Genomic DNA, 27683 nt, shown 5'->3' on the forward strand with positions numbered 1-27683 from the left:
GAGGAAGGCACTGTTATTCCCTGACACAAATGAAGAAGCTGAGGCTTGGAAGTCACAAAACTCCAAAGAGGTACACTTATTCTTGCCCTTGTTCATTATGTCCTCCCTGTAGATTGCGGATTCCACTGGGGCAGCCCCCTGGTCTCTCTCCTTCACCACTGTATCCTCAGCACCAAGGATATTCACTGACTGTTTATTGATGAATGAATGGAGTGAGCAGGAATTAGAAACCACATTTTATGACCAGTGATCTCTCAATCTTATACACCCTAACCTCCCAGTTCCAGTTTGCTTTGGTCCAAGCTGGGCCTGTGGCAAGTTCTGCTGGATTCCTAGGGGGTCAGAGCCAGAGCCCCCTTCCCCTCCTGCCTGTGTGGCAGGCCCTGAGAGCCCCACTCCTGCTCTGTCACACCCTGCCCATCCCTTCCAGCAAAGTCTGGAACACGCTCGGAGCTGCTGCCTCCTCACATGCGAGGCCGCCCTGGTGCTGCTCTGTGCTACAGACCCTGTAGTTCCTGGGCTGGCCCTGTTTTCTGTCTTCAGGGAGCCCTGGAATCTGGGCACCAACCCACTGGCGCGTTGGGCCCTGCTCAGCACTCGCTTATTTACTTCAGGACAAATGAAACCCCAGTCCTGTCTCCTGGAACTGCCTCTCACTTGGCCTGATGCCATTCTGGGGAGTGGCCATGTGAGGGGACATGGGGCAGATCCACAGTGTTGGGTGGTCTGTAGCCCCCACTTGTGACCAGATGGAGGCCCATTCCAGGCTTATTCCTGTGGGTTGTGTGGTGGAGGGTCCCTGTGGCCCAGGCTGAGCCCTTGTCCAGCTGGCTGTGCATGTTTACCTGATTTCCTCTTCCAGTGGCATTTACCAAGGTCTTCATTCCTTTGTCTCCTTCATCATCAGACATCCCAAGCTTGTCTCTCACAAGCTTTCATATCCTCCCCCGACAGCCAGAGTGACAGGAAAAACCTGGGTTAAATGCATGGGGGCACGGCCAGCCAGAAGGCCTGGGCTTAGGAACCCCTAATTCCAGTAATTCCCAGCCCATCTGCCTCACTGGCCTTAGACGAGTCACAGAGCTCCTTGGGCCTGATTTACTTATTTGCAAGTATGAATTAGGTGCCTGCTGTGCACCAGACGCTCAACTGGGGTGAATGAGAGACGTAGCCCTGCTTCTAAGGAGCCCACAGTCTGGGAGAGAAAGAAAAGGAAATAGGCAGGATTGGGGTAGCCAGGTAGTGCTATGAACAAGACAAACAGCTCAGAGCTGGGCAGTTAAGGAAGCTCTGGAGGGAGGCCCCTCTAAGTGGAGTCCTGAGACGGGGTGTGTGGGGGGAGCTCTGTAGGCCTGGTGAGTGCCACCTGATAGGAACGAGGCCATTTCAGGTCAGCAGTGTCAGAGCCACGTGGCCTCCTGAGCCTCACTGTGCTGAGGACCAGGCTGAGCTCTGGTTTTGAGCTGAGGACAACTGCGATAAGATTCATGCTCTGAAAGCTTCACTCTGCCAGAAGGGAAGAGAGGTGAGGGCTGTAAGCTGGAACCTGAGCCCAGGGAGGAGGCTGTTTCAACCTGGCAAGAGGGGGTGGTTGCCTGAGTTTCCTCAGCCTAGAGGGGGTTGTGAGGGGTTGGGTGGGGAAAGCTTTGTTCAGTTGGAAAGTGCCACATAGAAAATGATTGCCAAAGGAAGCAGTTTTCTGTCTCCGTATCTTGCTTCCACACCCATATTCCGTGTTAACATCTTATATTACCATGACGCATTTGTCAAAACCAAGAAATTGACCCTGGTCCATTATTACTAAGTAAACTCCAGACTTGATGTAGATGTCCCAGTTTTCCCTGTCATGGCCTCCTAGGACCCAGTAGGAGGCACCACATTACATTCAGTTGTCAAGTCTCCCTGTGTCCTCTGCTCGCTTTCCTCATTTCTCATGACCTGGACAGTCTTGAGGAGCATTGGCCAGGGAGCCTGTCGGGCGCCCCCACTTCCAGTGTGGCTGATGCTTTGTCATCATGAGACCAGGTGTGGGTTCTGGAACACTCGGGCAGTAGGACCTGCTGGCACCTGATTTCATGCTGCTGCCCTTCATCGTCTGGTTCCACTGTTTCCAGGCTCCTCTAGGGGGAAGTTGCCGTTTTCCCTGCCCCTGCTCTGTTCTTTGGGAGCGAGTCACCAAGCCTAGCCCACCCCAGGGGCAGGGGGTAATAGTGGGCAAGAATTAAGCTCTACTTTCTGGAAGGGGGATTATCTTCATAGTTTATTTATTTAGGCTGGAGAAGAATTTTTATTTTATGTACAAAAAACTCCACAGTGCACACTTAGCTCAGCTTAGTGGCCAGTTCCTTGGCCTTGGCCTTTTCCAGCTTGGCAATGCGAGCCACCGACTTTGGACCCAGGACATTGCCTCCCCAGTGGCAGCGGATCTCATCATATCTGTCCTTGTAATTGGTCTGGATAGCCCCCACCATCTTAGCCAGAACTGCCTTGTCTTCTGAGTTTACCTGCGTGAAGGCAACAGTGGTGCAGGTCTTCCTGTGGACGAGACACCCAGCCTGGCCTTCCCCTTGCTCATGCAGTAGGGAACCCCCATCTGCCAGCACAGGCAGGGCAGGAAGACCACCAGCTGGATGGGATCCACATTGTGTGTAGTCACTACCAGCCGAGTCGTCTTGTTCTCTCACTGCAGGGTGGTGACAGTGTTAACCCCTGCTCAAAGGACAGGTGGCCTCTTGGTGGGGACATCCCCGTTGCCGGCAGCTTTTTTCTCAGCCTGAGCTACCAACCTCTGCTTCTTCTCTTGCTTTGTCTCTGGTCTGTACTTGTGGGCCAGCTTCAGCAGTTGAATAGCCATTTGGCGGTCCAGGGCCTGGGTGAGCTGGTTAATGGCAGGAGGCACTTTCAGATGCTCATAGAGAATAGCCCTTTGCTGCTGTAGCCGAATGTAGGTAGCAGGGCCATTTGACAAAGCAGGTGAGGTCCCTTTTGGGTTTGATGTCCTGTCCAATGCCAGAATTCCTGGGTCTTTTCTCAAACAGGGGATTTACCTTCTTGGCCTCCTGCTTCTTCATGACAGCAGGGGCGGAGCCACCTTCTTCCCTTTGGCCTTCTTCCCCTTAGGCGAGAGGAGAGAGCTCATATATTATTATTACTACTACTATTACTACTACTAGAGGCCTGGTGCATGAATTTGTGCACAGGTGGGGTCCCTTGGGGTTGGCCTGCGGGGATCGGGCCAAAACCCATAGTCCAACGCCACCTACTGCTCCTGCCTGCCACTCCCACTCATCCCGGCCCCACTGCGCCTGCCTCGGGCTCGCACCCAGTCAGTCCCGATCGGGAGAGGCTCGCGCTGCTGCAGCGGCACTTGCCAGCCCTGAGCCCTACATCTGGTGCCCGTCCCAAGTGGGGATTGCTAGACGCAATGCGGTGGGATGCCCTTGCTGGCCCAGCATCTGAATCTGTCCCACTGACCTTCATGTTGGTTGTCGGGTCCATCTGACAGCCGCTTTTATATCCTTTCTTCCTTGCCAAGCATCTAGGGAGGGGAAGTGGCCACCGTGCCTGAGGCCGGTTTCCAGGAGGCTGGCAGCACTGTCAGGATCAGTTGTGCCAGCAGCACCAGTCCATTGGTGCCTGGCTTGTTCTCCCAAGATTGGACCTGCAGGACTACTGAGGGAGGGAGTGGCTGCCACTGGGCTGGTGGGCCGCCAGGACAGGTCAGTCAGCTGAGCAGCGCTCCCGCTGTGGGAGTGCACTGGCCACCAGGGGACAACTCCCTTGTTGAGCATCTTCCCCCTGGTGGTCAGTGTGCATAATAGCAACTGGTTGTTCGGTCGCTTAGGCGCATATATACACACACACACACACACACACACACACACACACACACATACACACACATACACACACACACATACACACACACACCCTGCCGACCTGATCTCGCCCCCAACTGCTTTCCTTGCCGGCTTGATCTTACCCCCAACTGCCCTGCCGGTCTGATCTCACTCCCAATGGCCCTCCCCTGCCAGCCTGATCATCCCTAATTGCCTCAGCCCCCACCACCATGGCTTTTTCCAGAAGGAAGTTGGACATCTGGAAGATGGCCGATCAACCCGGTCTAATTAGCATATTACCCTTTTATTAGTATAGATAGATTATATAGGATAGGATTGCTTAAATGGGGGGTTGGGGGAAGCCTTTTTCAGCAGGAGGAGATGCTCTTGGAAGACAAAAATACATAATCCCTATATCTGGACTGATAGCCAGCCATATGCACTATACTGCCAAACGGGTTATTAAAAAATTGAGCCGCTTTCTTACACCTTACACCAAACAGCTGTTGCCCTTAAAATCCCTCCTCAGCCCCCACCTTAGGTTCTGCCTTCGCAGTTCACCCAGATTTGGTTCTGATTGGTCGGTTTCTATGCCAGTCAGCATCTCCAGGCCTGATCAGAGAGGCGAGGCTGATCAACAGCCACCCCACACTGCTGGCGAGCAGGCTGAACTGCTGATCTCTCGGAGAGAGAGAGGCATGGCTGCTGGCGAGGCCTGGAGAGAGAGAGAAGCAGGGTCTGACCCGCTGCTTCTCTCTCTGCAGTCCTCACTAGCAGCTGCGGTAGCCGCTGATCAGCCCCACTCTCTCTCTCCCTGAGAGCTCAGCAGTTCAGCCCACTCGCCAGTCCCCACCCACTGGAGCCTGCTGCGCGTGCTGCCTGGAGTTCGGTCGAGCCTTTGGTCGTTTTGGGTGTTATGGACCCTGGGTTTTTATATATTAGTAATATATTATTAATATATTATTAGTAATATATTATTAATATATTTTTAAATATATTTTTATTGATTTTAGAAGGGAAGGGAGAGAGAGAGAGAAACATCAATGATGAGAGAGAATCATTGATTGGCTGCCTCCTGCATGCCCCATACTGGGACCAAGCCTACAACCCAAGATGTGCCTTTAACCGGAATCGAACCTGGGACCCTTCAGTCTGCAGGCCGATGCTCTATGCACTGAGCCAAACCAGCTAGGGCTTATTTTTAATTCTTCTGCAAGAATATCAAAAGGAATTTCCCGCCCTAACCGGTTTGGCTCGTGGTCCCAGGTTCTATTCTGGTCAAGAGCATGAACCTTGGTTGCAGGCGCATCTCCAGTAGGGGGTGTGCAGGAGGCAGCTGATCAATGTTTCTCTCTCATCAATGTTTCTGGCTCTCTATCCCTCTCCCTTCCTCTCTGTAAAAAAATCAATAAAATATTTTTTTTTTTAAAAAGGAATTTCCCACCATTTATGTATTATTCAATTATGTATTAGATGATTATTTTTATCAACATAATACATGCATCTAATTTACAAAGTTAAGGCTTTTAAGGAGAAATAATAACTCCCTAAAGTCTTCAGCTATTTATTTGTTCAGGAACTTCTGGATAACATGCTTACTCTATTTGTATTTCTTGGTTCTTTTCTCTTTTATATAAATTGAACTATATGAAATTGACAATATTCATCTGTTTCTGAGCTGCAAAAAATGGCAATTTAATATGGTTCAACCTAATACCTAGTATTTTGACTTCCTATTACTTGTCCAGCTGATTGTGTGACATTGGAGTTGGCTCATTTCTTTTGTGAATTGTGACTTTGCACTTGCCCTTCATCTGACCTGGCTTGGGGATCAGACCCCACCAGCTATAGGCTTCCCCAGACCAGGAATCTGTGCCTGTGTGAGGAAGGGGCTGTAGGATGTGAGGTCAGCGTCTGCTGTGGTACCTGCCCCCCCCCCCCACCCCCCATAGGGCAGCTGTGGTGCAAGGCCTTGAGGGCTTCCTGGACTGTCTGCTCTGCTGATACCCACAGGGCCTGAGTTCTGTGCCTCTGGCGTACTGGTGCATGGCCCTGCAGGGTCATGGCCACGAGTCCAGCTCTCCCTGAATAGTTTTAGACCAACTATTGAACCTTTTGTGCCTTAATTTTCATCATCCTTCCAGACAGGCTCCAGTCGTGTCCTTATCCTAAAGCCATCGCTGGTATTGGCCCTGGCCTCCTCCTCCAGACCACTCTGTGCTCTCCTTCCTGTCCACAGTGTGAGAGGCTGCCCAGGATTGGGGTCTCAGGGTCAGGGGCGGAGATCCCAGGCTCAGCTCAACCTCTGATCTGCGCCAAGACCCTAGCCAGGTGGTCCCCCTGCTCTGGGGCTTCTGTCTCCCCATCTGTGCCAAGAGGTGGTTGGTGCTGATAGTCTGAGAGGCCTCCGAGTGCCTGAGAGCTGGTGGTGTCTGCACTGGTGAGCCCCTCCCCTCATCCTTCCATGGGGCTGGCCCTGCTCCTCCTGCTCCAGGCACTGGAGGTCTTGGGAGCATGGGCCAAATGGATTGTAAGACTATAGGTGCAGCATGTGGGGACCTTGGCAAATCCCAATTCTGCTCTGGGCCTCTGAGAGGGATGGTGGGCTGCACGTCTAGAGCTCTTTCGATTCTGTGGTTCATACAGGAAAGACGGAGAGCTGGGTGCACATACCATTGTGCCCAGTGCAGGGAGGGAGGAGCACTCGGCAGACATCACAGAAACGAATGTAAAACGGCAATTTGGATGAGTTTGTGCTGCCAAATAGAGGTTAATGGGGCCAAAACTCAGTCTGGGGCATATGGGTGGGCTTTTCTGAGGAAGATCTTCCTGAAGTCTGAAGGGGGGCAAGCAGGTGTTGACTAGATGGAAGTGGAGAGAGCATTCCAGGCAGAGGAAACAGCCAAGATCCTGCAGTGGGAGGGAAGAGGCCAGTGTGGCTGGAGCAGAGTGAGGTGGAACATGGGGGAGCGTGAGGCATGTACACGGCAGGGGCCAGGTGCAAGGCCTCAGAGCCCCAGGGAGCTTATCTTCACCCTACTAGCTAGCCATAGGAAGCCTTTAGAGCAGTGGTTCTCAACCTGTGGGTCGCGACCCCTTGGGGGTCGAACGACCCTTTCACAGGGGTCGCCTAAGACCATTGGAAACACATATATAATTACATATTGTTTTGTGATTAATCACTATGCTTTAATTATGTTCAATTTGTAACAATGAAATTGGGGGTCACCACAACATGAGGAACTGTATTAAAGGGTCACGGCATTAGGAAGGTTGAGAACCACTGCTCTAGAGGGTTTTAACATGACCAGATTTGTTTTGAAAAGCAGCCTCTGGCTGCTAGGGAAAGTGGACTGAGGGAAGGGGAGGTTCGAGATTAGGGAGCCCAGAGAGGAGATGCTAGTGATGACAGTGGCTTGTCCAGGGTGGTAACTGTTAAGATGGGTAGAAATGGGTGGATTTGCCAGCTTAGGACAGTGGTCGGCAAACCGCAGCTCGCGAGCCACATGCGGCTCTTTGGCCTCTTGAGTGTGGCTCTTCCACAAAATACCACGTACAGAGTGAATGAAACTTCATGGCCCATGCGCAGACGTCGGTTTTCAGCCTGGGCGAGTCTATTTTGAAGAAGTGGCATTAGAAGAAGTGGAGGTATGTTCGCTGAGGTCGACGCCTCAGACTGAGGACGTTTTTAGCAAAGGCCAGCTTAGGAGCACCCTAATTAAGTTAATAACAATGTACCTACCTATATAGTTTAAGTTTAAAAAATTTGGCTCTCAAAAAAAATTTCAATCGTTGTACTGTTGATATTTGGCTCTGTTGACTAATGAGATTGCTGACCACTGGCTTAGGAGGTAGAACTGACAGTACTTAGTGGCTGTGTATATGGGAGAAGTATCAGGTGATCCTGTGGCCGGAGGACCTGGAAGATGTGGGGCCTGGGTTCCCAGTGGGAGAAGCTGGTTTGACAGGGAGCTTGGCTAGGGTGCATCCTAGAGGCCTGTGGGTACCCACGAGGTGAGGTCTGGCTGCAGAAGTACCAGTCTGGAGTTCAGGCCAGGGCTTGAGAAGAAGGTGTAGACAATGGTGGAGGGAGGGAGGGCCATACGGGCACTTCTAAGGTGTCAGTGAGACCTTGCAGGGTCAAGTGTAGATCCTGAGGTGGTAGGGTCTCCCAACACCCGCCTAGCTCCTCAGGGGCCCAAGGTTTAGGGGGAGGTACCTCGAAGCTTCTCACACTCTCTCCTCTCCCCCAACAGATCCTGCTGATTTCTGATTACTTCTATGCCTTCCTGCGGCGAGAGTACTACCTCACTCACGGTCTCTACCTGACGGCCAAGGACGGCACGGAGGCCATGCTTGTGCTCAAGTAGGCCTGGCCGGGCACAGGGCTGCACGGACTCGGGGTGGACAGGCCAAAAGCTGGGCCAAGCCCTCGAGCCAGAATTGCCAGCAGGCAAGTCCTCAGGCAGATGAGGTTCAAGTCCAGGGTCACGATCTTGGCACCAGAGGAGAGCCAAGGCTGGCAGCAAGGCCTGTGGGGCTTTGCCAGGCGCACCTCCACTTGGACCCACAGTTTTTGGCTCTGCACACAAAGGAGCCCCCTCCCAGACAGGACAGGGGAGGAAGCAGGTGAGCAGGGTTTGTTAGGTTGTTGACTTAATAAATTTCTTTTTGGTATGAAGTCTACCCTGGGCCCACAGGACACTCCTGGAAGGTGTGGGCCCCTAATACCACCATGGTATACTACACAAGGGTGTGGGCCCCCAGAATGAACCGTAAGTCCACACAACAAGTTGTGCACTGGTGAGCCGAGAATGGCGTGGGACAGGCCACCAGCAGCCCTCCCCACTCCCCAAGCAGCTGGAGGCAAAGGGCCAAGCAGGCCTGAGCAATCTTTATTCTGCAAAGGGACAGTGACCACAGATCCATACACCATGTCAAGACCAGGTGAGCCAGGGGCCAGTCCTTCAAGGGTGGGTGGTTCCAGGCAGGAAGCAGAGCCTCGGGTGGGGGAGGGGCAGGCAGGGGCCTAAAGTAAAAAAGACAAACCAGACAGAGCACGGGTGGTGGGGGCTGCTCCCCACCGTCCACCAGCCAGCACCCAGAGGGGCAACCCTAACGTGACAGGCCCAGGATGCACACAGGGCGGAGGCGGAGTGGTTGGTATCCCCTAAGGGGTAGCATCCCTGCCCGGCCCCCAGGGGCAGAGGAAGCTCAGTTCGGGAGCCAAGAGCTCCCTGGGCAGAGCCTGACATGGCCCCCCCTCTCCCCTTTCAACCCCTCCCCCTACTGCTGGCTCAGAAGCCGAAGGTTTCCTGGGAGGCGTAGACCATGTAGAGGAAGCCATCGTCATCCTTCTCCTGCTCATAGATGTCCGCGATGGGCGTGGACACGCTCACCATGCTGTGCTGGTTCACCAGCAGGAAGAAGGCCTGCGTGGGGTTCAGCTGCAGGCGGCGCCTGAGGACAGGAGGGCAGCCCACAGTGAGGGGCCTGGCTGCCGGCGGGTGTCGCCCCGACTCCCTCCCCAAAATGACTCCCTGCCTTCACTTCACACCCATCCCTGACCTTGAACTTTCCCAGAGAGGGACCCAATGCCCCTCCTATGCCCACTCCCACTCCTCAGAAGGACCTGGCCACCCCAGCAGGACCCAAGTCCCCCCTGAGGGTCGCCGCCCACGCACCGGATTATCTTGACCAACTCGCTCATGTTGACGTGGTCCGGGACCAGGAACTTGGTCTTGTCCAGGACTGGCAGCTGCTTCTCACCCTTGTAGCGCTCGATGATCACCTGGGAAGGGGCGGGCGGGGCCGCGTGAGCTCGGGGCGGGGTCTGGGGCGGGGCCTGGGCCGGCGGGGACGGTGGGACTCACCGGGATCTTGCTGGGGTGCTGGTCGCGGATCTGCTGCACCTCCTTACAGCGGTCGGCTGCGGAAGGAGGTCGGGCGCTGAGGCTGGATCTGGGTCCTCCGTGCCGTTTGCCCCGACGGCCCTCGAGGGGCGGCCCGGCCTGGCCCCACCTCCCCCAAGCCCCCGCCCCCCGGGCCGTCCGGCCAGCCTGGACACAGGACAGGGTGGGGAGGGCCCAGCCCAGGTCAGATCTGCCTCCCAGTCTGGGGTCCGGCTGGAAGCTGACGTCACAGGGCTGACGTCACCTGCGCTGGAGGTTGGGTCGCGCCCCCAACTCCCCGATCCCCACCCCCTCCCCAGATTCGCAGATCGCCCACCAGGCCTCACCGAAGCTCCGCCGCTGCTTGAAAGGCCGGTCCGAGGGCATCTCGCGGGCCCGGCGGGGCGCGCAGGCCGGGACTCCGGGGCGGGGAGGTGGCTGCGGTACCGGGGCGCGGGGGCTCCACACCTCGCGCGCAAGGGCTCTGGGGCTCACGCTGAGCCCAGCGTCCGAGGCTCCGGGAGGTAACTCGCTCGGGTGACGTCAGGTCACAACATTCCTTAAAGGGGAGGCCGGCGCACTGCTCCCATTGGGCCGACGCAAAACCCGCCCGCCGGGACCTTGACGTCAGGGCGCAAAGAGCCTGGATTCCCCGCCCGCACCAGGAAGGGGTGGCGGCTCCCAGGGGCGTCACAGTCGCGTGACGTCATGGCCTGCGTGGCCCCTCTGTCCCAGGCGGGGCTGAGCAGAGATTGGGAAGCTAGGAGGCAATGGTGGGAGCGGACCCAGCCCTTCGCAGTGGGGAAATCACTGCCCGGCTGCAGCTCAGCATCCTCTCTCCCCTCTGTCACTGCCCTCTGACAGCGCACAGCCAGGCTGTTAGTTCCAGCGACAGTGAGGTGCCGAGGATGACAGAGCCAAACGTCGTCCTTGGGGCTTATGGTTGGAGAAGGGAAAAGGTGGGTGGGCGAGATCAAAACATAAAAGAGCAAGTCACTAAAAAGGAACAGAGCTTTTCAAAGAAATCCCTAGAATTGAAAAATAGAGCTATGGACATTCAAGTCTCAATAGGCAAGCAAGCAGATTGCACACAGCAGAAGAGAATCTCTGAACTGGAGAATAATCAGAAACAACTAAAGAAACAAGGGGATGAAACATGTAAAAGGGAGTGAGTGGAAAGGTAAAGTGAGAACTCTCATGTCCGATCAGAATTCCAGAAGAGAAAAGAAAGAATATAGTAGAGGCAGTTTCTTAAGAAGAGTTTCCAAAGTTGATTGAAGACCAGGATCCTCACATTAAATCCAGAGCAGGATAAATAAAACTAAAATCAGCACCTATGCATTTTGTAGTGAATTTGCAGAACTTGAAAGACAAGACATCAGTTGGGAAAATGGTGAGCAGCTCAACTGGTAAACATGTAAGTCATCTAAACAAGTACTTAATTAGAACATGAATAGTGATGATTAATTTGTGGAGCGCAAACAAGGAGCATGAGACACAGTAACAGGTAAGACTGGCGAGGGTAATCAGAGCTCAGGTGTTCTAAGCAGCTTGGTTTATTTGAGAGGAGGAAAGGGGGAGAATGATAATTGTCCAGCTTTCTACAGTGAAGCACGTATTTCAGACACTTAAGAGGAATCACTAAAAGTATGACTTCTGGTACAGAAAAGAGGAAAAGGTGGTAAAGGGTATTAAAATATAATGGCAGGCAGGAAAGAAAAAAAGGAAGAAAAGTAAAAAGACTGGACTGTAAAGGGTGCCAAACCAGAGGTAGGAAATGTTTTACATTCATCTATTAAAACAGAGATGATCAAGTTGATCAAGCAAAGTAAATGCAGCTCTATGCCATTTACCAGAGGACATTTAAGACCTAAGGGCACCAAAAGTTAAAAAAAAGGGGGGGGGGGTATACTTGAGAAAAACTAACCACAAGATATCTATAGGAAAATCAGACAAAATAGGCTTTAAGGCAAAAGGCATTATTAGGGATAAAGGAGCGTCACCAGTCCAGCTGGCTTAGCTCAGTGGTTGAGCGTCACCCTATGAACCAGAGGTCAGGGTTTGATTCCCAGTCAGGGCACATGCCCGGGTTGTGGGCTCGATCCTCAGTGTGGGGCATGCAGGAGGGACATACAGGATTTTCTCTCATCAATATTTCTATCTCTCCCTCTTCCTTCCGCTCTGAAATCAATAAAATTTTTTAAAAGGGTCACCACAAAATGACAAAAAGAATTTTCAAGATGTAACAATTTTAAACTTGTATGTTAGAGGTTTTAAAAAGGGTTGAAAATGTATAAAGCAAGAGTGACAGGATACAAAGGAAAAGTGTCAAATCCTGTAGCATGGTAGGAGATTTAAGACCTCTTTCAGTAACTGATTGACGAAACAGCCCCCCAAAATAGATGTTAATGCTGTTAATAATCCTGATCAATGGACTCTGACAGAACCATGAACCCAGTCCAGTATGTTACTTTCAAGCACACAAGAAACCTTTACAAAAAAGTTACCTAACTACTGGACCCCAAGACACATCTCAACAGATATCAACGAATCCATTTCATACAGACCATATCTCCTGATGACAGACACGAGCGAAATAAACTCCAAATGTTTGGACATTTAAACATTCTTCTAAAAACTTATTACTTAAAGATAAAATCATATAGAAACTAAAACTGGATCAAACAAAAAATGATAATACATATAAAAACTCAGGGTGGGGCATAGTAAGCTGCAATTAGGAAATTTATAGCCTTTTTAGGTAAGAAGAAATTCGGAAAATGAGCAGTGTCAGTGTTTAAAAGGGTTAACAGCCCTAGCTCGGTTGGAGCATCGTCCTGCGTCCCAAAAAGGTGGTGGGTTTGATTCCCAGTCAGGGCACATACCTAAGTTGAGGGGTCCGTCTCTGGTGGGGGCATATATGGGAAGCAACTGATCAATGTTGCTCTTCTCTCTCTCTCTCTCTCTCTCTCTCTCTCTCTCATCAATAAGAAAAAACATGTCCAGATGAGGATTAAATTTTTTAAATTAAAAAATGAATAACAGTGTAAAAAAGAAAAAGTGAAGGAATATAATAATGAAGATCAGAAATTGATTAAATATAGAACAAAAACACTAGTATGGACCACAAAGCTAGGTCTTTGAAAAAAACAAACACTAATTTCAAAAGTTACATAACTACGATATATCAGAAATGACAACAATAAGATTATACACTCTGCCAGTAAATTTAAAACACAGATGAAATGGACAATTTTCTAGGAAAAGATCATTTGCAAGACTAATGCAAAAAGAAATAGAGTAGACCCATACCTAAAAAACCAACTAGTCCAAATGGTTTTCTATGTGAGCTCTCCCAAAATAAAAGTTAAAACCTAACCTGCAGCAAACATTATACTTAATGGTAAAACACTATAGTATATGATAAAATGTTAAGCATTGTTTTCTTTAAAGCCAGGGACAAACTTTAAAATTGTTTTCACTGAACAAAATGCAGTCCCTGCCAGCGCACCAAGGCCAGGAAAAGATAAGAGCAAAACCATCATTCACAGCCCGAATAACCAAAGGAATCTACAAACGAAAGAACTGCTAACTAAAAAAGTCTGACAACACAATTCCAGGTTTGAGAGGAACATGGGAACTTTTTACACTGCTATGGGAGTGCAAATCATTTCAGCCACATTGGAAAGCAATTTGGCAAAATCTACTAAAGCTGAAGACGCCCATATCGTATAAACCAGGAATTTCACTTCCGGTGCACATGAGTCCAAGAAAATAGTTAGGCAAGTTTATTGGAGCATTTTCATAATGGCCAAAAAAAAGGGACCCACCTAAATGTCCAATGAAATGTCTTGTGTATTCCTACAGTAGAGCTACACACTGTTACGGGGAAAGGGGGAGAGGAGGGGTTAGCAAACTTTGCCTTTAAAAGGCCAGATAGTAAATATTTTTGGCTTTACAGGCCATGTGGTCCCTGGCAACCATTGTTCTGCTAGGGTGTGGAAGCGGCCTTACACCACTGGAATGGGCATGGCTGTAGCCCAGTAAAGTTATCTCCTAAAACATATTTGGCCTTAGTTTGCTGACTCTTGATCTGGAGCTGTGTGTCAGCGTGGACCTATCTCACAAACCCAGCGCTGTAGGAGACTGAGTGCAACACAGCCAGTCAGAGCAAACTAAGAACTAGGTCGGCCATGGCCTGGGGAAGTGGTTACACCTCTCTTTTGTCAGACTAGCCCAGGCTGAGGCCACAGTGGGGGAGGGGACCATCCCTCAAATCTCAAGGTCTGTGCTCACTCTTCCTCTTCCCCGACCCGTCCGCAGGGCTAACGCTCCCTCCTCCGGTCCTCTGGTCTCGCTCCTCCCTGCTTCCTTCTCTCCCCCATCTTTTCTGACTTGCAGAGGCCTGGCCTTGTGTCTACTTGAAAGTCTAGCAAACATCACAAGCATGACCACCTCCAAATGAACCCATGATCTTCCCCTAACATGTAACCTTCCATGTCCTCATCCGTCATTTTTGACTCCTTTTCCTCAGGCCTCCCCCAACCCCTCATTCAATCCATTCCCAAATCCTATTGGATCTATATTGAAAATATCTCCAACCCTGGCCGGGTGGTTCTGTTGATTGGAGTGTTGTCCCATACACCAAAAGGTTGTGGGTTTGATTCCAAGTGAGGGCACATACCTAGGTTGGGTGTTTGATCCCAGGTCCGGCTACATGTGGAAGGTAATCGATCAATGTCTCTCACATCAATGTTTCTCTCCCTGCCTCTCTCTCTAAAAATCAATTTAAAACACACACACATATCCTTGGGTGAGGATTAAAAAAATAAATAAGAGCCCTAGCTGGTTTGCCTCAGTGGATAGAGCACTGGCCTTCAGACTAAAGGGTCCCAGGTTCAATTCCGGCCAAGGGCACATGCCCGGGTTGGGGGCTTGATCCCCCCCAGTAGGGAGCATGCAGGAGGCAGCCAATCAATGATTCTCTCTCATCATTGATGTTTCTATCTCTCTCCCTTCCTCTCTGAAATCAATAAAAAATATATTTAAAGCAAATAAATAAGAAAATATTTCCATAAAAAAATTAAAAAAAGAAAAGAAAATATCTCCAGAATCTGACCACTTCTCACCACTTAAACCACTGCCACTCAGACCAAAGCGGCCACCATCTACTACCATCATCTCCTCACTGGCCTCCTTGCTTTGGCCTTGCCTACTTCAGTCTGGTCTCGCTACACTGACAGAAGACAAGAGTGAGGTGCTGGACCATGCTGTTCCTGCATCCCACCCATTCAGAGCAAAAGTCAAAGGCTAAGCAATGACCCATGAAGCCATGAAGTCTGGGATCTACCTCCCTGCTGCTCCTCCAGCCTCAACATTCACCCTCATACCCTTGACTTCAGCTGTGCTGGCCTACTCACTATTTCAGGAACCTGCTTGTTCCCCAGGACCTTCCTGTACTTACGTTCCCTTTGGAACATTCTAGCCCAAGATCTCTGGTTGCTCACACTCTCATTTCCAAGGTCTCCTCAGGGAGGCCTTCCTGAATGATCTTATTTAATATTGCAGCCCCCATCTCAGTCACTCCCTGTCCCTCTCCCAGTACCTTGCTTAACTTTTTGTCAGAGCAGCTACCATCTTCTAATAGGCTAAATAATTTTTTAAGCATTTTATTATGAAAAAATTTAATCACACAGAACAATTAAAATAGTTGTTCAATAACCATCCATATACTCACCACTTAATACTTAATACTTGCTCCATTTGGTCTATCACCATCTGTCCATCCATCCACACATTTTATTTTACTTATTTATTTTTTTTAAAATATATTTTATTGACTTTTTACAGAGAGGAAAGGAGAGAGATAGAGAGTTAGAAACATCGATGAGAGAGAAACATCAACCAGCTGCCTCCTGCACACTCCCCACTGGGGATGTGCCCGCAACCCAGGTACATGCCCTTGACCGGAATCGAACCTGGGACCTTTCAGTCCGCAGGCCGACGCTCTATCCACTGAGCCAAACCGGTTTCGGCGACACACATTTTATTTTTTTGATGCATTTCAGAGTAAGTTGCCATTATGATAAAAACTCTCAACGAAGTGAATACAGAGGGAACATATCTCAACATAATAAAGGCCATATATGACAAGCCCATAACTATAATTGTTTAACAGTGAAAAGCTGAAAGCTTTTTCTCTTAAGATCAGGAACAAGACAAAGATGCTCACTCACACCACTTTTACTCAACAAGTATTGGAAGTCCTAGTCAGAGCAATTAAGCAAGAAAAAGAAATAAAAGGCATGCAAATAAGAAAGGAAGAAGTGGCTTCTGCTTCTGACCTGGATGTTCAACACAGCATCACACTACTAATCTAGGAGCTAGTGACAAAGCTAACTATTGAAAAGAAGAGATAAAACCATATTCCCTAGAGAGTATGGGATCTCACACTTTGAAAACTTTAGAGGCAAGAAACCAAGATGGCGGCATAGGTTAACGCCGGAGATCGCTGCCTCAAACAACCACTTCAGAGATATAACTAAAGGACAGAACGGACATCACCCAGAACCACGGGAAGGCTGGCTGAGTGGAAATTCTACAACTAGGAGGAAAGAGAATATCATACCCAGACTCAGAGGAGGCGCAGTGCTGAAGTGAAATACTCAGGTGCGGAGTGTGCGCGCGGAGCGGGCTGGCGGCAGAGGGCGCGGTTGTTGTTTTCAATCGGGAGGGAGTTTCAGACTCTGAGCTCCAGATCCAGGCGAGTCTCTGGGGACCGAGACTCAAACGGGAGAAACGGGACTGTCTGGCTTCGGTCGGAACTCGAAGGCAGCTTTCTCTCCGAGGTTTGCAGCCATTGCTGGGGCTCTGAGAGGCAGAGCCCCTGGGGAAGGAACTGAGAGTCGCCATTACTGCTTGTTCCCCCCGCCCTGTAGATCCCCGGGGACCCGCCCCGCCCAAGCCCTGCGCAGCGCCATTTGCCGGATAGCCTCAGGCAAACGCTAGATTAGCACCGCCCTAGAGATCCAGCACAGAAGCCCTCCCACTACAGACACAGCCGACTCTCATAGCCAGTTAGCCTGGAGGTCAAATCACCCCGGTATTGCCGACATCAATCAAGGCTTAAAGGCAACAAGACTTCGGACAAAGACCACTAGGGGGTGCACCAAGAAAACATAAAAAATGCGGAGACAAAGAAACAGGACAAAACTGTCAGTGGAGGATATTGAGTTCAGAACCACACTTTTAAGGTCTCTTAAGAACTGTCTAGAAGCTGCTGATAAACTTAGTAAGGCCCTCGAAAAGACTGGTGAGACCGCCGATAAATGTAGTGAGATCCTCAAGAAATCTAATGAGACCCTCGATGTTGTGATAAAGAACCAACTAGAAATTAAGCATACACTGACTGAAATAAAGAATATTATACAGACACCCAACAGCAGACCAGAGGAGCGCAAGAATCAAGTCAAAGATTCGAAATGCGAAGAAGCAAAAAACACCCAACTGGAAAAGCAAAATGAAAAAAGAATCCGAAAATATGAAGATAGTGTAAGGAGCCTCTGGGACAGCTTCAAGCGCACCAACATCAGAATTATAGGGGTGCCAGAGGATGAGAGAGAGCAAGATATTGAAAACCTATTTAAAGAAATAATGACAGAAAACTTCCCCCACCTGGTGAAAGAAATAGACTTACAACTCCAGGAAGCGCAGAGAACCCCAAACAAAAGGAATCCAAAGAGGACCACACCAAGACACATCATAATTAAAATGCCAAGAGCAAAAGACAAAGAGAGAATCTTAAAAGCAGCAAGAGAAAGAAACCCAGTTACCTACAAGGGAATACCCATACGACTGTCAGCTGATTTCTCAACAGAAACTTTGCAGGCCAGAAGGGAATGGCAAGAAATATTCAAAGTGATGAATACCAAGAACCTACAACCAAGATTACTTTATCCAGCAAAGCTATCATTCAGAACGGAAGGTCAGATAAAGAGCTTCACAGATAAGGAAAAGCTAAAGGAGTTCATCACCACCAAACCAGTATTATATGAAATGCTGAAAGGTATCCTTTAAGAAGAGGAAGAAGAAAAAAAAAAGGTAAAGATACAAATTATGAACAACAAATATGCATCTATCAACAAGTGAATCTAAGAATCAAGTGAATAAATAATCTGGTGATCATAATAGAATCAGGGACATAGAAAGGGAATGGACTGACTATTCCTGGGGGGGAAAGGGGTGTGGGAGATGCGGGAAGAGACTGGACAAAAATCGTGCACCTATGGAAGAGGACAGTGGGTGGGGAGTGAGGGCGGAGGGTGGGGCGGGAGCTGGGAGGAGGGGAGTTATGGGGGGGGAAAAAGAGGAACAAATGTAATAATCTGAACAATAAAGATTTAATAAAAAAAAAAAAAAAAAAAAAGAAAGGAAGAAGTAAAAAAGTCATGATTTGCTGGTGACATATCTAGAAAAACCTAAAGACTCCACCAAAAAACTGTTAGAACTAATAAATTCAGTAAAGTGGCAGGATACAAAAATATATTGCATTTTTATACACTAATAACAAACTATCAGAAGTTAAGAAAACAATTCCATTTTAACTTGCATTGAAAAGATAAAATACCTAGGAATAAATTGAACAAAGTAGGTGAAAGATCTATACACTGAAAACTAAGGCGTTAATGAAAGAAATGAAAGAAAACAAACGGAAAGATATTCCGTGCTCATGGAATGGAAGAATATTTTTAAAATGTCTATACTACTCAAAGCAATCTATAGATTCAATGCAACCCGGATTAAAATTCTAATGGCATTTTTCACATAAATAGAAGGAACACATCTAAAATTTGTGTGTAATCACAAAGACCCCAAATAACCAAAGCAGCCTTAGAAAGAACAAAGTTGGAGGTGGCATGCTTCCTAATGTCAAACTATGTTACAAAGCTATAACAATCAAAACAGTATGCATTGGCATAAAAACAAACACATAGATCAGTGTGCAATAGAATAGAGCACAGAAATAAACCCATGAATATACAGTCGATTAAATTATTACAAAAGAGCCAAGAATACACAATTGGGAAAGGACAATTTCTTCAGTAAATGGTGATAGGAAAACTGGATAGCCATATGCAAAAGAATGAAACTGGACATTACACCAAGCATGTCAAACATACGGCCCATAACAAATATTTTTGCGGCCCAGCCAATATAACGGTATGTAAGAAATGTTTTAATAAAAATTTTGTAACTTAATTTTTACAATATCCTGTTATACATAATTATTAATAGCGAACTACAATGTTGGCTAATGACCGATCACTATCATCGTGTTGCATTCATTTCCCTTACGCGCCTTATGTGCAGCGCACCATTTCTCTCCACTAATACTAGCAGCGAATATTTTAGCAGCCCATTGCCACGTCATTAGTCTTGTACTGACTTGTTTGATGTGCGCAACAGGAAATATTTCGCTTCCAGAGAACAAGAAAAATAGGTTTATTTGCGTTATGCTTATTAATTTGTGTAGTTATTCAGTGTCTGGTAAGTTAATGTTCAAGAAAAAATATCAATTTTTATTAAAATGTTCTATTATTTTATGTTAACAATTACTCATTTATTCAGCCCTTTGTATTCAGCATGTCTCTATGGAAATAAACCTATGTTCCTATGAAAACTGAAGCTTTTGTTTTTTGCGGCCCACATGAACTTAAACCTTGTTTGGCCCGTGTTAGTCTTTGAGTTTGACATACTTGCATTACACCACACAAAAATCAACTCAAAATAGACTAAAGACTTGAATGACAAGACCTGAAACCATAAAACTCATAGAAGAAAACAGAGGCAATAAGCTCCTTGACATAAGTTTTGGTATTATCTTTTTTTTATTTGACACCAAAAGCAAGGCAACGAAAGATAAAGTGGGACTACATCAAATTAAAAAGCTTCTGCATAGGCAAAGGAAACCAACAAAATGAAAAGACAACATACTGAACAGAATAAAATATTTAGAAATCATATATCTGATAAAGGGTTAATACTCAAACTATATAAGGAACTTATACAACTCAATAGCAAAAAACCCCAAACAATTCAATTTTTAAAATGGGCAAAGGATCTGAACATTTTCCCAAAGATATACAGATGGCCAATAGGGACATGAAAAGGTGTTCAACTTCACTAATCATCAGTGCAAATCAAAACCATGAGGTATTCCAACACCCTTTTTTGATAAAAATTCTCAGCAAAGTGGGAATAGAGGATCATATCTCAACATAATAATGGCCATATATGACAAACCTATAGCCAACATCATACTTAATGGGCAAAAGCTAAAACTATTTCCCATAAGAACAGGAACAAGTCAGTGATGTCTGCTTTCACCACTCTTATTCAACACTAAAGGCCCCATGCACAAAATTCATGCAAGGGCCTTGGCCCCAGCCCCCCCCCCGCCGCTGCCTAGTGTGTGTGTTGGGGCGGGTGCGGGGAGGTTCTTTGCCGCCTCTGCCGTGGCCCCTGTCCACTGCGGCTTTGTCAGGAAGGACATCCGGTCTAATTAGTATATTAACCTTTTATTATTATAGATAGTACTAGAAGTCCTAGCCACAGCGATCAAACAAGAAGAAAAAATAAAAAGCAACCAAATTGGAAAGGAGGAAGTAAAACTATTATTATTCGCAGATGACATGATATTTTACATAGAAAACCCTAAAGACTCCACCAAAAAACTACTAGAGTTAATAAAGGAATTCAGCAATGTAGCTGGATAGAAAATTAAAACCCAGAAATTGATGGCATTTTTTTAAATTACTATTTATTTTTATTTTATTTTTTTACTTTCTTTTTTTTAAGTTTTTTTTTTTACTTTCTTTTTTTAAATTTTGTTTTATTTGATGGCATTTTTATACATCAATAATGAATTCTGCCGAAACCGGTTTGGCTCAGTGGATAGAGCGTCGGCCTGCGGACTGAAAGGTCCCAGGTTCGATTCCGGTCAAGGGCATGTACCTGGGTTGCGGGCACATCCCCAGTAGGAGATGTGCAGGAGGCAGCTGATCGATGTTTCCCTCCCATCGATGTTTCTAACTCTCTATCTCTCCCCCTTCCTCTCTGTATAAAATCAATAAAATATATTTTTAAAAAAAAATAATGAATTCTCAGAAAGAGAAACTAAACAATCCCATTTACCATTGCAACAAAACAATTTAAGATACTTACTAATAAACTTAACCAAGGAGGTAAAACACTTGTACTCAGAAAACTACAGGATGTTGAAAAAAGAGATAAACAAGTGGAAGAATATACCATGTTCATGGATTGGTAGAATTAACATCATTAAAATGTCCATACTACCTAAAGCAATCTACAGATTCAATGCACTCCCTATTAAAATACCAACAGCATATTTCACAGATCTAGAACAAATATTCCAAAAATTTATATGGAACCAAAAAAGACCTCAAATAGCTGCAGCAATTGAGAAAGAAGAACAAAGTTAACAGATATCCAGTTACACTACAAAGCTACCGTAATCAAAACAACCTGGTACTGGCACAAGAACAGGCATATAGATCAATGGAACAGAACAGAGACCCAAGAAATAGATCCAAGACATTATGCTCAATATTTGACAGAGGAGGCAAGAACATACAGTGGAGTTAAGACAGTCTCTTCAATAAATGGTGCTGGGAAAATTAGACAGATACATGCAAACAAATGAAACTAGACCATCAACTTACACCATACACAAGAATAAACTCAAAATGGATAAAAGACTTAAGTGTAAGCTGTGAAACCATAAAAATCCAGAAGAAACCATAGGCAGCAAAATCTCAGACATCTCTCATAGCAATATGTTTACGGATACATCTCCCAGGGTAAAGGAAACTAAGAAGAAAATAAACAAATGGGACTACATCAAAATAAAAAGCGTCTGCACAGCAAAAGAAACCACAACAAAACAAAAAGGGAGCCCACTGCATGGGAGAACTTATTTGGCAATGACACATCTGATAAAGGGCTAATGCCCAAAATATATAAGGAACTCATACAACTTAACAAAAGGAAGACAAACAATCCAATTAAAAAATGGGCAAAGGACCTAAATAGGTACTTCTCCAAAGTGGACATACTGATGGCCAAGAGCTATATGAAAAAATGCTCAAAGTCACTGATCACCAGAGAGATGCAAATTAAAATGACAACGAGGTATCAACTCACACTTCAGAATGGCTACCATAACAAATCAACAGATGACAAGTGCTGGCCAGGATGTGGAGAAAAGGGAAACCCTAGTACTGCTGCTGGGAATGCAGACTAGTGCAGCCATTATGGAAAACAGTATGGAGTTTTCTCAAAAAATTAAATATGGAACTGCCATATGACCCAGTGATCCCACTTCTAGGAATATATCCTAAGAAACCTGAAACACTCATCAGAAAGAATGTGTGCACCCTATGTTCATAGCAGCACAATTTACTGAGTGACCAGGAGGGCATGGAGTCCTGGAGAAACAGGGTCTGGGATCAGACAGACCAACTTTAGCTCCCATTGGGAGGGTCCAGGAGGAGTGAGGTCTGAGTCAGGGTCATTATCTCTGAGTAAGGACTGGTCGTTCCTGTTTACAGATTCTAAAAGGTATTTTCCAAAGATTAGAGGGACTGAAACCCACCCAGGGGTCTCCAAGACACTGGCGTGGGACGCCCCGCCTCACTCCTGAAGCTCTCTGGCTCCACCAACCCCATTTCCCACATGGGGCCTTGGACCAGGTCTGTCCTCCCTCTGGGTCTCATTCCCTCGGTCCCCGGCTCTCTAGCTGGGTGAGTGTTCAGTTCTCAACCCACCTCCCTGAATGCTGGGTAGGGTTACCACCCTCTTCCCCTCCTCCTCTGTCCTCAGCCCCTGTCGTCCCCCAGACACCAACCCTCAGAGCTGGCCAGTCACCTGGAAAGGTTGCCTTCCCTTGGCCTTTCCAGCCTCTGGCTGCCCCTCCTGCCGCGGCCCTCAGCTCTTCTCACCCCCGCTCATGTCGTCCTGGGTCATGTCCATGTTCATGCTCACCAGTGACTCCAACATGACAGTGATTCCCAATCCCCATCTCCCACCCCTGACTATCCCTCCGAATTTCAGGTTTCAGTCCTGCCTCCTGAATAAAGGTCAACTCAGAGGTTTAGGCTTCTCAAACTCAACCATCTTCCCCAATACCTGCACCCACAGCTAATCCCCACCGGCCCTCACATCCCATCACCCCCCTGACCAGGCCTCATCCGGGCTCACCCCTTGCCTGCCAGTCCTCTCAAATTCATCTGCCCCGCCCCTCTCCGCCGTCACTTCCCTGTGCCGGCTCCCCTGAACCTGCTCCACGTGGCCTTGGCCTCACACTTTCCTAGTCTTAGCCCAGCCCGCACCTGACCAACGCATCTCTCCCTGCAAACCAAGCCCAGGAGTCCCGTGACCACCACTCTTTGAGCAAGACAAGGGCGCTGCTCCCACCCTCCATCAGTTGCTTCCTTACCTGTCCCTGCTTCCTCCTCGCCCGGCACAAATCCCACAGCCCATCATTATTCCGAAAGTGCTTAATTCCCTCATTCTTTCGCTGATTTAACCTGGCAAAATCCCAGTCCTAGTTACAGCCAGCTGTGCGCTTGCTACACAGCCGCACCTGTGGCTGCACATGATGATGCAAACATGCTGACTGCAACTACGCTCAGCGGGGTCTCCCCAGCCGCCCGTGCAGCCCCAGCCCTGCAGGCCTGTCCTGTCCGCTGTGCCCGTCCTGCCTCCCCTCAGCTGGCAGTGCAAGAGCTGCCCCTGTCCCAGCCTCAGGCCAGCCCTCTCCCTGTGCCCAGTGCCATCCTCCCTCCCTCTCCTCCAAGAGGCCCCTCGGTGCCTCCCAGCAGCAAACAAACATGTTCTGGTAACTCACACCCTCTCTACCTGTTCCCCCTTCTCGACGCCCTTCCCCACCTTCTGCTATGACCACTTTCTCCTTGAAATTCTTTCTTCTCTTAGTTTCTTTGGCAGAGACGAACTGGTACCCCAGCCACTGCGGTCCGGTTCCCCCTTCAAACAGAACCCTGGACGTCTCCTCGGGCGGCCATGCGCCCTGCTGGCTCTCCCAGCTCCCACCGTAGTTAAGAGCAGCAAGATGACCAAACCGGGTTCAATAACCTGAAGTGTGGAGGGGCGCGGTGTGTGTCTACAACAGCAAGACCGCAACCAGGTGGGAATGGAGCCGGAGATGCGTGGTCACTACCTGGAGTTCCCCATCACCTGCAAGCCTGTGACGCCCTCTGGCCGGGCTCCTGGGCCGCTGGCTCCTCCGGCTGCACCCACTCGAGTGGCCTGGGCCGCCAAGAAAGACAGACTCCTCTGAGTGCTGGATGGGACTTCTGGGAAATCACCTTAAAGGGAAAGGGCACATCCTCCACCAGCTGGCTGCCTGGAACTTTTAAAAACTTTTTAAAAAATATTTTAGTTATTGATTTGAGGAGGAGAGAGAGAGAGAGAGAGAGAAAGAGAGAGAGAGAGAGAGAGAGAGAGAGAGAGAGAGAGAGAGAGAATTTGTTGTCCCTGACCAGGGATCGAACCCACAACCTTGTGGTACTGGGCTGATGCTCTAACCAGTGGTCGGCAAACTCATTAGTCAACAGAGCCAAATATCAACAGTACAACGACTGAAATTTCTTTTGAGAGCCAAATTTTTTAAACTTAAACTAGATAGGTAGGTACATTGTTATTAACTTAATTAGGGTACTCCTAAGGCTTAGGCAGAGCCACACTCAAGGGGCCAAAGAGCCGCGTGTGGCTCGCGAGCCGCAGTTTGCCGACCACAGCTAACCAACTGAGCTACCCAGCCAGGCTGCCTGGAACGTGAGTCTGACGGCTGCGGCTCCAGCAGCTATCTTGAGTCGCAAGGACAGGCTATACCCCAGGGGTGGTGGAACTAAAGGTGATAGGAGCCCGGGTTCCAGGTGACTTTGTAGAGTCACCATTCCATCTAGACGGCTGACTAGATCTATTTTTATCTTGTTTAAGCCACAGTAGTTTGAGTTTTGTGAAGCCAAACTGAATCCTAATTGAAATACTTTTTGTTTCAATCGACTCTCCTGACCTCCCTTCTCATTCTCTGCTGGCTCCTGCTCCTCACACAGACCTCCAGAGGCACAGTGTCCCAGGTGATGCCTTCACACCCTTCCTCTCCTCTCACTCCTTCATTCTGTTGAAATCATTACGTTCCCTTGTCTTTAATCACAGGCTTATGGCTCCAAATCTGTATACCCAGCATGGACTGGCAGAAACAATCTTTCACACATATCATTAGACACATTGATGTCTAATAGGCTCAAATTAGACAGGTCATTTCAAAATCATTGACCACCCCCCCCCCCCCCCGTGCCCCATCATCCTCATCTCAGTAAGTGGCAGCACCTGGTTGCTCAACTAAGCACCTAGAAGCCCCTTGAGGTCTCATTCCATCACTCCTGTCATCAGCAAGTCTTGATGCTCTCTCCTTGGAAATCCCCCACCAAAGATCCCCATTACCCCCGTGGTCCAAGCCACCATCAGGGCTCACCTGGTGGACTGAGCTCCCGATTCGGCTCAGACCCTGCATTCTCCACACACATATTGTGAGTATGTGGACAATGTTAAACACAGGAGGACACTTTGCAGGAGGAAGCCAGCAATGGCTTCCCTCTGGTCTACTACCCCTCCAGATTCCCCTGGAGTTCTAGAAAATTCTCATTCTTCAGTTACTTCATTGGAACAGGGCTAGAAGCACCTAGATTATAAGCATAGTTTTAGGTTATTGCAAACTTTTCAAATTTAATTTTTACCCAAATAATACTCATGGTATAAAAAATTCAAATAGCAATTTAAATAGCTATTCCTTCTGATATTTATGTTCATGTTTCTGAGCTATTTCTTTTTTAAAAAAATATATTTTATTGATTTTTTACAGAGAGGAAGGGAGAGGGATAGAGAGTTAGAAACATCGATGAGAGAGAAACATCAATGAGAGAGAAACATCAATCAGCTGCCTCCTGCATACTCCCTAGTACTGGGATGTGCCTGCAACCAAGGTACATGCCCTTGGCCGGAATCGAACCTGGGACCTTTCAATCTGCAGGCCGAACTCTATCCACTGAGCCAAACTGGTTAGGGCCTGAGGTATTTCTTTAGCTCTTACCATAGAAGGGGATTTGACTGCGGCCTCTCCTCACCCTTCCCTTCCGCTAGCAGTTATGGCACCACTCAGGGCTTGTAGTGTTTTGCCTACACAACTATTATTCACAGCTAAGCCCCATGATATGCTCTGGATTTGCTTTTTATTGTACAATTTTTTTTGGTTTTATTTTCTGAAGTTTTGGCTTAATTTTTCCATTTCTTGTTTTGTTTTCCAGGCCACAATACTAAATTATCCCTAAATTCCTTGAAAAACTTAAAATTCCCTCCAAATACATCTTCTTGGAAACAGCCTCCTACTCTATTCAGGACTCTCTAGGTTTACTGCCCAGTGCCTTTCACCACCATCCTGAGTTATCCCTTTTCTCCCTCTCTTTTGTTGGCGTCTCAGACTGCCTAGATCCCATGTCTTACTTTCATTGCCTTACTCCCTTACTTCTACATACAGTCTTCAGGAGTTTTCTGAAAAAATGGTGCAAGGCAGATAAATACAAATGACCTTATATGTCTGAAATTATTTATCGCACTCTTACACTTGATTAATAGTTTAGCTGGGTATAAAATTCTAGGTTGTAAATACATTTTAAAAATCAGACCTTTGAAGGCATGGATCCACTCTCTTCATTTCTAGTGATGCTGTTTGGGATGCCCGATGCTTTTGTAATGTCTAATATTTGGACCAGTTCTCTTTTCTCTGAATTGTACCTGTCCACAGTGTTCTATTTCATGATGATGGAGCCTGGCATGGGTTAAAACTAATTGCTTTGGACACTCAGATCTTTCAATCTGGAAAGTTATATCCTTAGTCCTGGAAATTTTTCTTTTAGTCTCTCGCTGAAATTTTCCTACCCCCCCTTTTCTCTTTCTGGAACTCCTGTTAATCAGATGTTGAATATTCTAGACTGATCCTTTTAATTTTCTTACACTTTATTTTCCATTATTTCCCCCCCCCTTTTTTTTTTTGGAGATTTTCTCAATTTCAACTTGCAACTCTTCTGTTGAATTTATTTCCTTCATAGTTTTAATCTTTCAAGAATTCTTCCTTATTTCTGAATATTTTTGTGATAGCCTCTTATACACTTAACCATGGTAAAGGTGCTATGCCAGTTGTTCTCAACCTTAGCTGCATGTCATGTGGGTAGGTTTTACAAACTAATGACGTCTAAGGATTACTTTAGGGGATATGATTTAATTTGTCTAGGGTGTGTCCCAAGCAGTTTTTTTTTTTAATTGGCTGTCTCATCTCTACTAGAAATAAGCATTTGTCATCATCTCCTGTATGTTTAGACGGAGGTCTGTTGAGTAGTAGGCATTTTCCAAGCAATTGTTGAATGAATGAACAAATGAATAAAGCACTGTTTTGTAAAGGAAGGTTGTAATATAAGAACAACTTACAAGCAATCTATTTTTGTTCATGTTTTCTCTAAATATACCTAAAAACCTAATACCTGACAATCAAACAATAGTCTTGCATGTCAAAAGGTATTTAAAACTGAGAAAGTTAGCCTGGTCCATGTGGCTCAGTAGTTGAGTGTCAACCTATGAACCAGGTCACAGTTTGATTTCTGGTCAGGGCACATGCTGGGGTTGTGGGCTCGATCCCCAGTATGGGGAGTGCAGGAGGCAGTGGATCAATGATTCTCTCTCATCAATAATGTTTCTATCTCTCCCTCTACTTTCCTTTATGAAGTCAATAGAAATATATTTTTAAAAAACACAAAGTTTAAATTATGAAATTCCCAATTTCATCTTGCCTTTTAGG

At 47.3% G+C, this 27683-nt stretch overlaps 2 protein-coding genes and 1 pseudogene across 5 annotated transcripts in view; 1 reads left to right on the plus strand and 2 right to left on the minus strand.

Annotated features, from left to right (window-relative positions):
• PIGU (phosphatidylinositol glycan anchor biosynthesis class U) overlaps positions 1 to 8525 on the plus strand; it is an 88741-nt gene extending 80216 nt beyond the window's left edge. For all 4 annotated transcript variants that reach the window (XM_036321079.1, XM_036321077.1, XM_036321078.1 and 1 more), the window contains one exon: positions 8096 to 8525. In XM_036321079.1, coding sequence (XP_036176972.1) covers positions 8096 to 8112 — 17 coding nt within the window. In that variant the 3' untranslated portion in view covers positions 8113 to 8525. The remainder of the gene's footprint in view (positions 1 to 8095) is intronic.
• On the minus strand, positions 2248 to 3749 carry LOC118662559 (annotated as a pseudogene).
• Positions 8526 to 8713: 188 nt separating the features above from the next.
• MAP1LC3A (microtubule associated protein 1 light chain 3 alpha) lies at positions 8714 to 10349 on the minus strand. The gene is made up of 5 exons (XM_036321083.1): positions 10078 to 10349; positions 9713 to 9768; positions 9524 to 9630; positions 9130 to 9299; positions 8714 to 8868 (listed from the first exon to the last, which is right to left on the minus strand). Exons 1-4 carry the CDS (start codon positions 10115 to 10117, stop codon positions 9137 to 9139), a joined length of 366 nt encoding a protein of 121 aa, XP_036176976.1. The 5' UTR covers positions 10118 to 10349; the 3' UTR covers positions 8714 to 8868; positions 9130 to 9136.
• Between the last annotated feature and the right edge of the window lie 17334 nt (positions 10350 to 27683).

Source organism: Myotis myotis, unplaced genomic scaffold (assembly GCF_014108235.1).
Source record: "Myotis myotis isolate mMyoMyo1 unplaced genomic scaffold, mMyoMyo1.p scaffold_m19_p_9, whole genome shotgun sequence".
NCBI lineage: Eukaryota > Metazoa > Chordata > Mammalia > Chiroptera > Vespertilionidae > Myotis > Myotis myotis.

Bases quoted from the DNA above. Each gene is read 5' to 3' on its own strand.
- MAP1LC3A (XM_036321083.1), bottom strand. From the start codon at position 10,117: ATGCCCTCGGACCGGCCTTTCAAGCAGCGGCGGAGCTTCG. The intron at 9,769-10,077 runs GTGAGGCCTGGT...CTCCTTCCGCAG, and splicing joins CAAGCAGCGGCGGAGCTTCG to CCGACCGCTGTAAGGAGGTG. The intron at 9,631-9,712 runs GTGAGTCCCACC...GCCCCTTCCCAG, and splicing joins AGCACCCCAGCAAGATCCCG to GTGATCATCGAGCGCTACAA.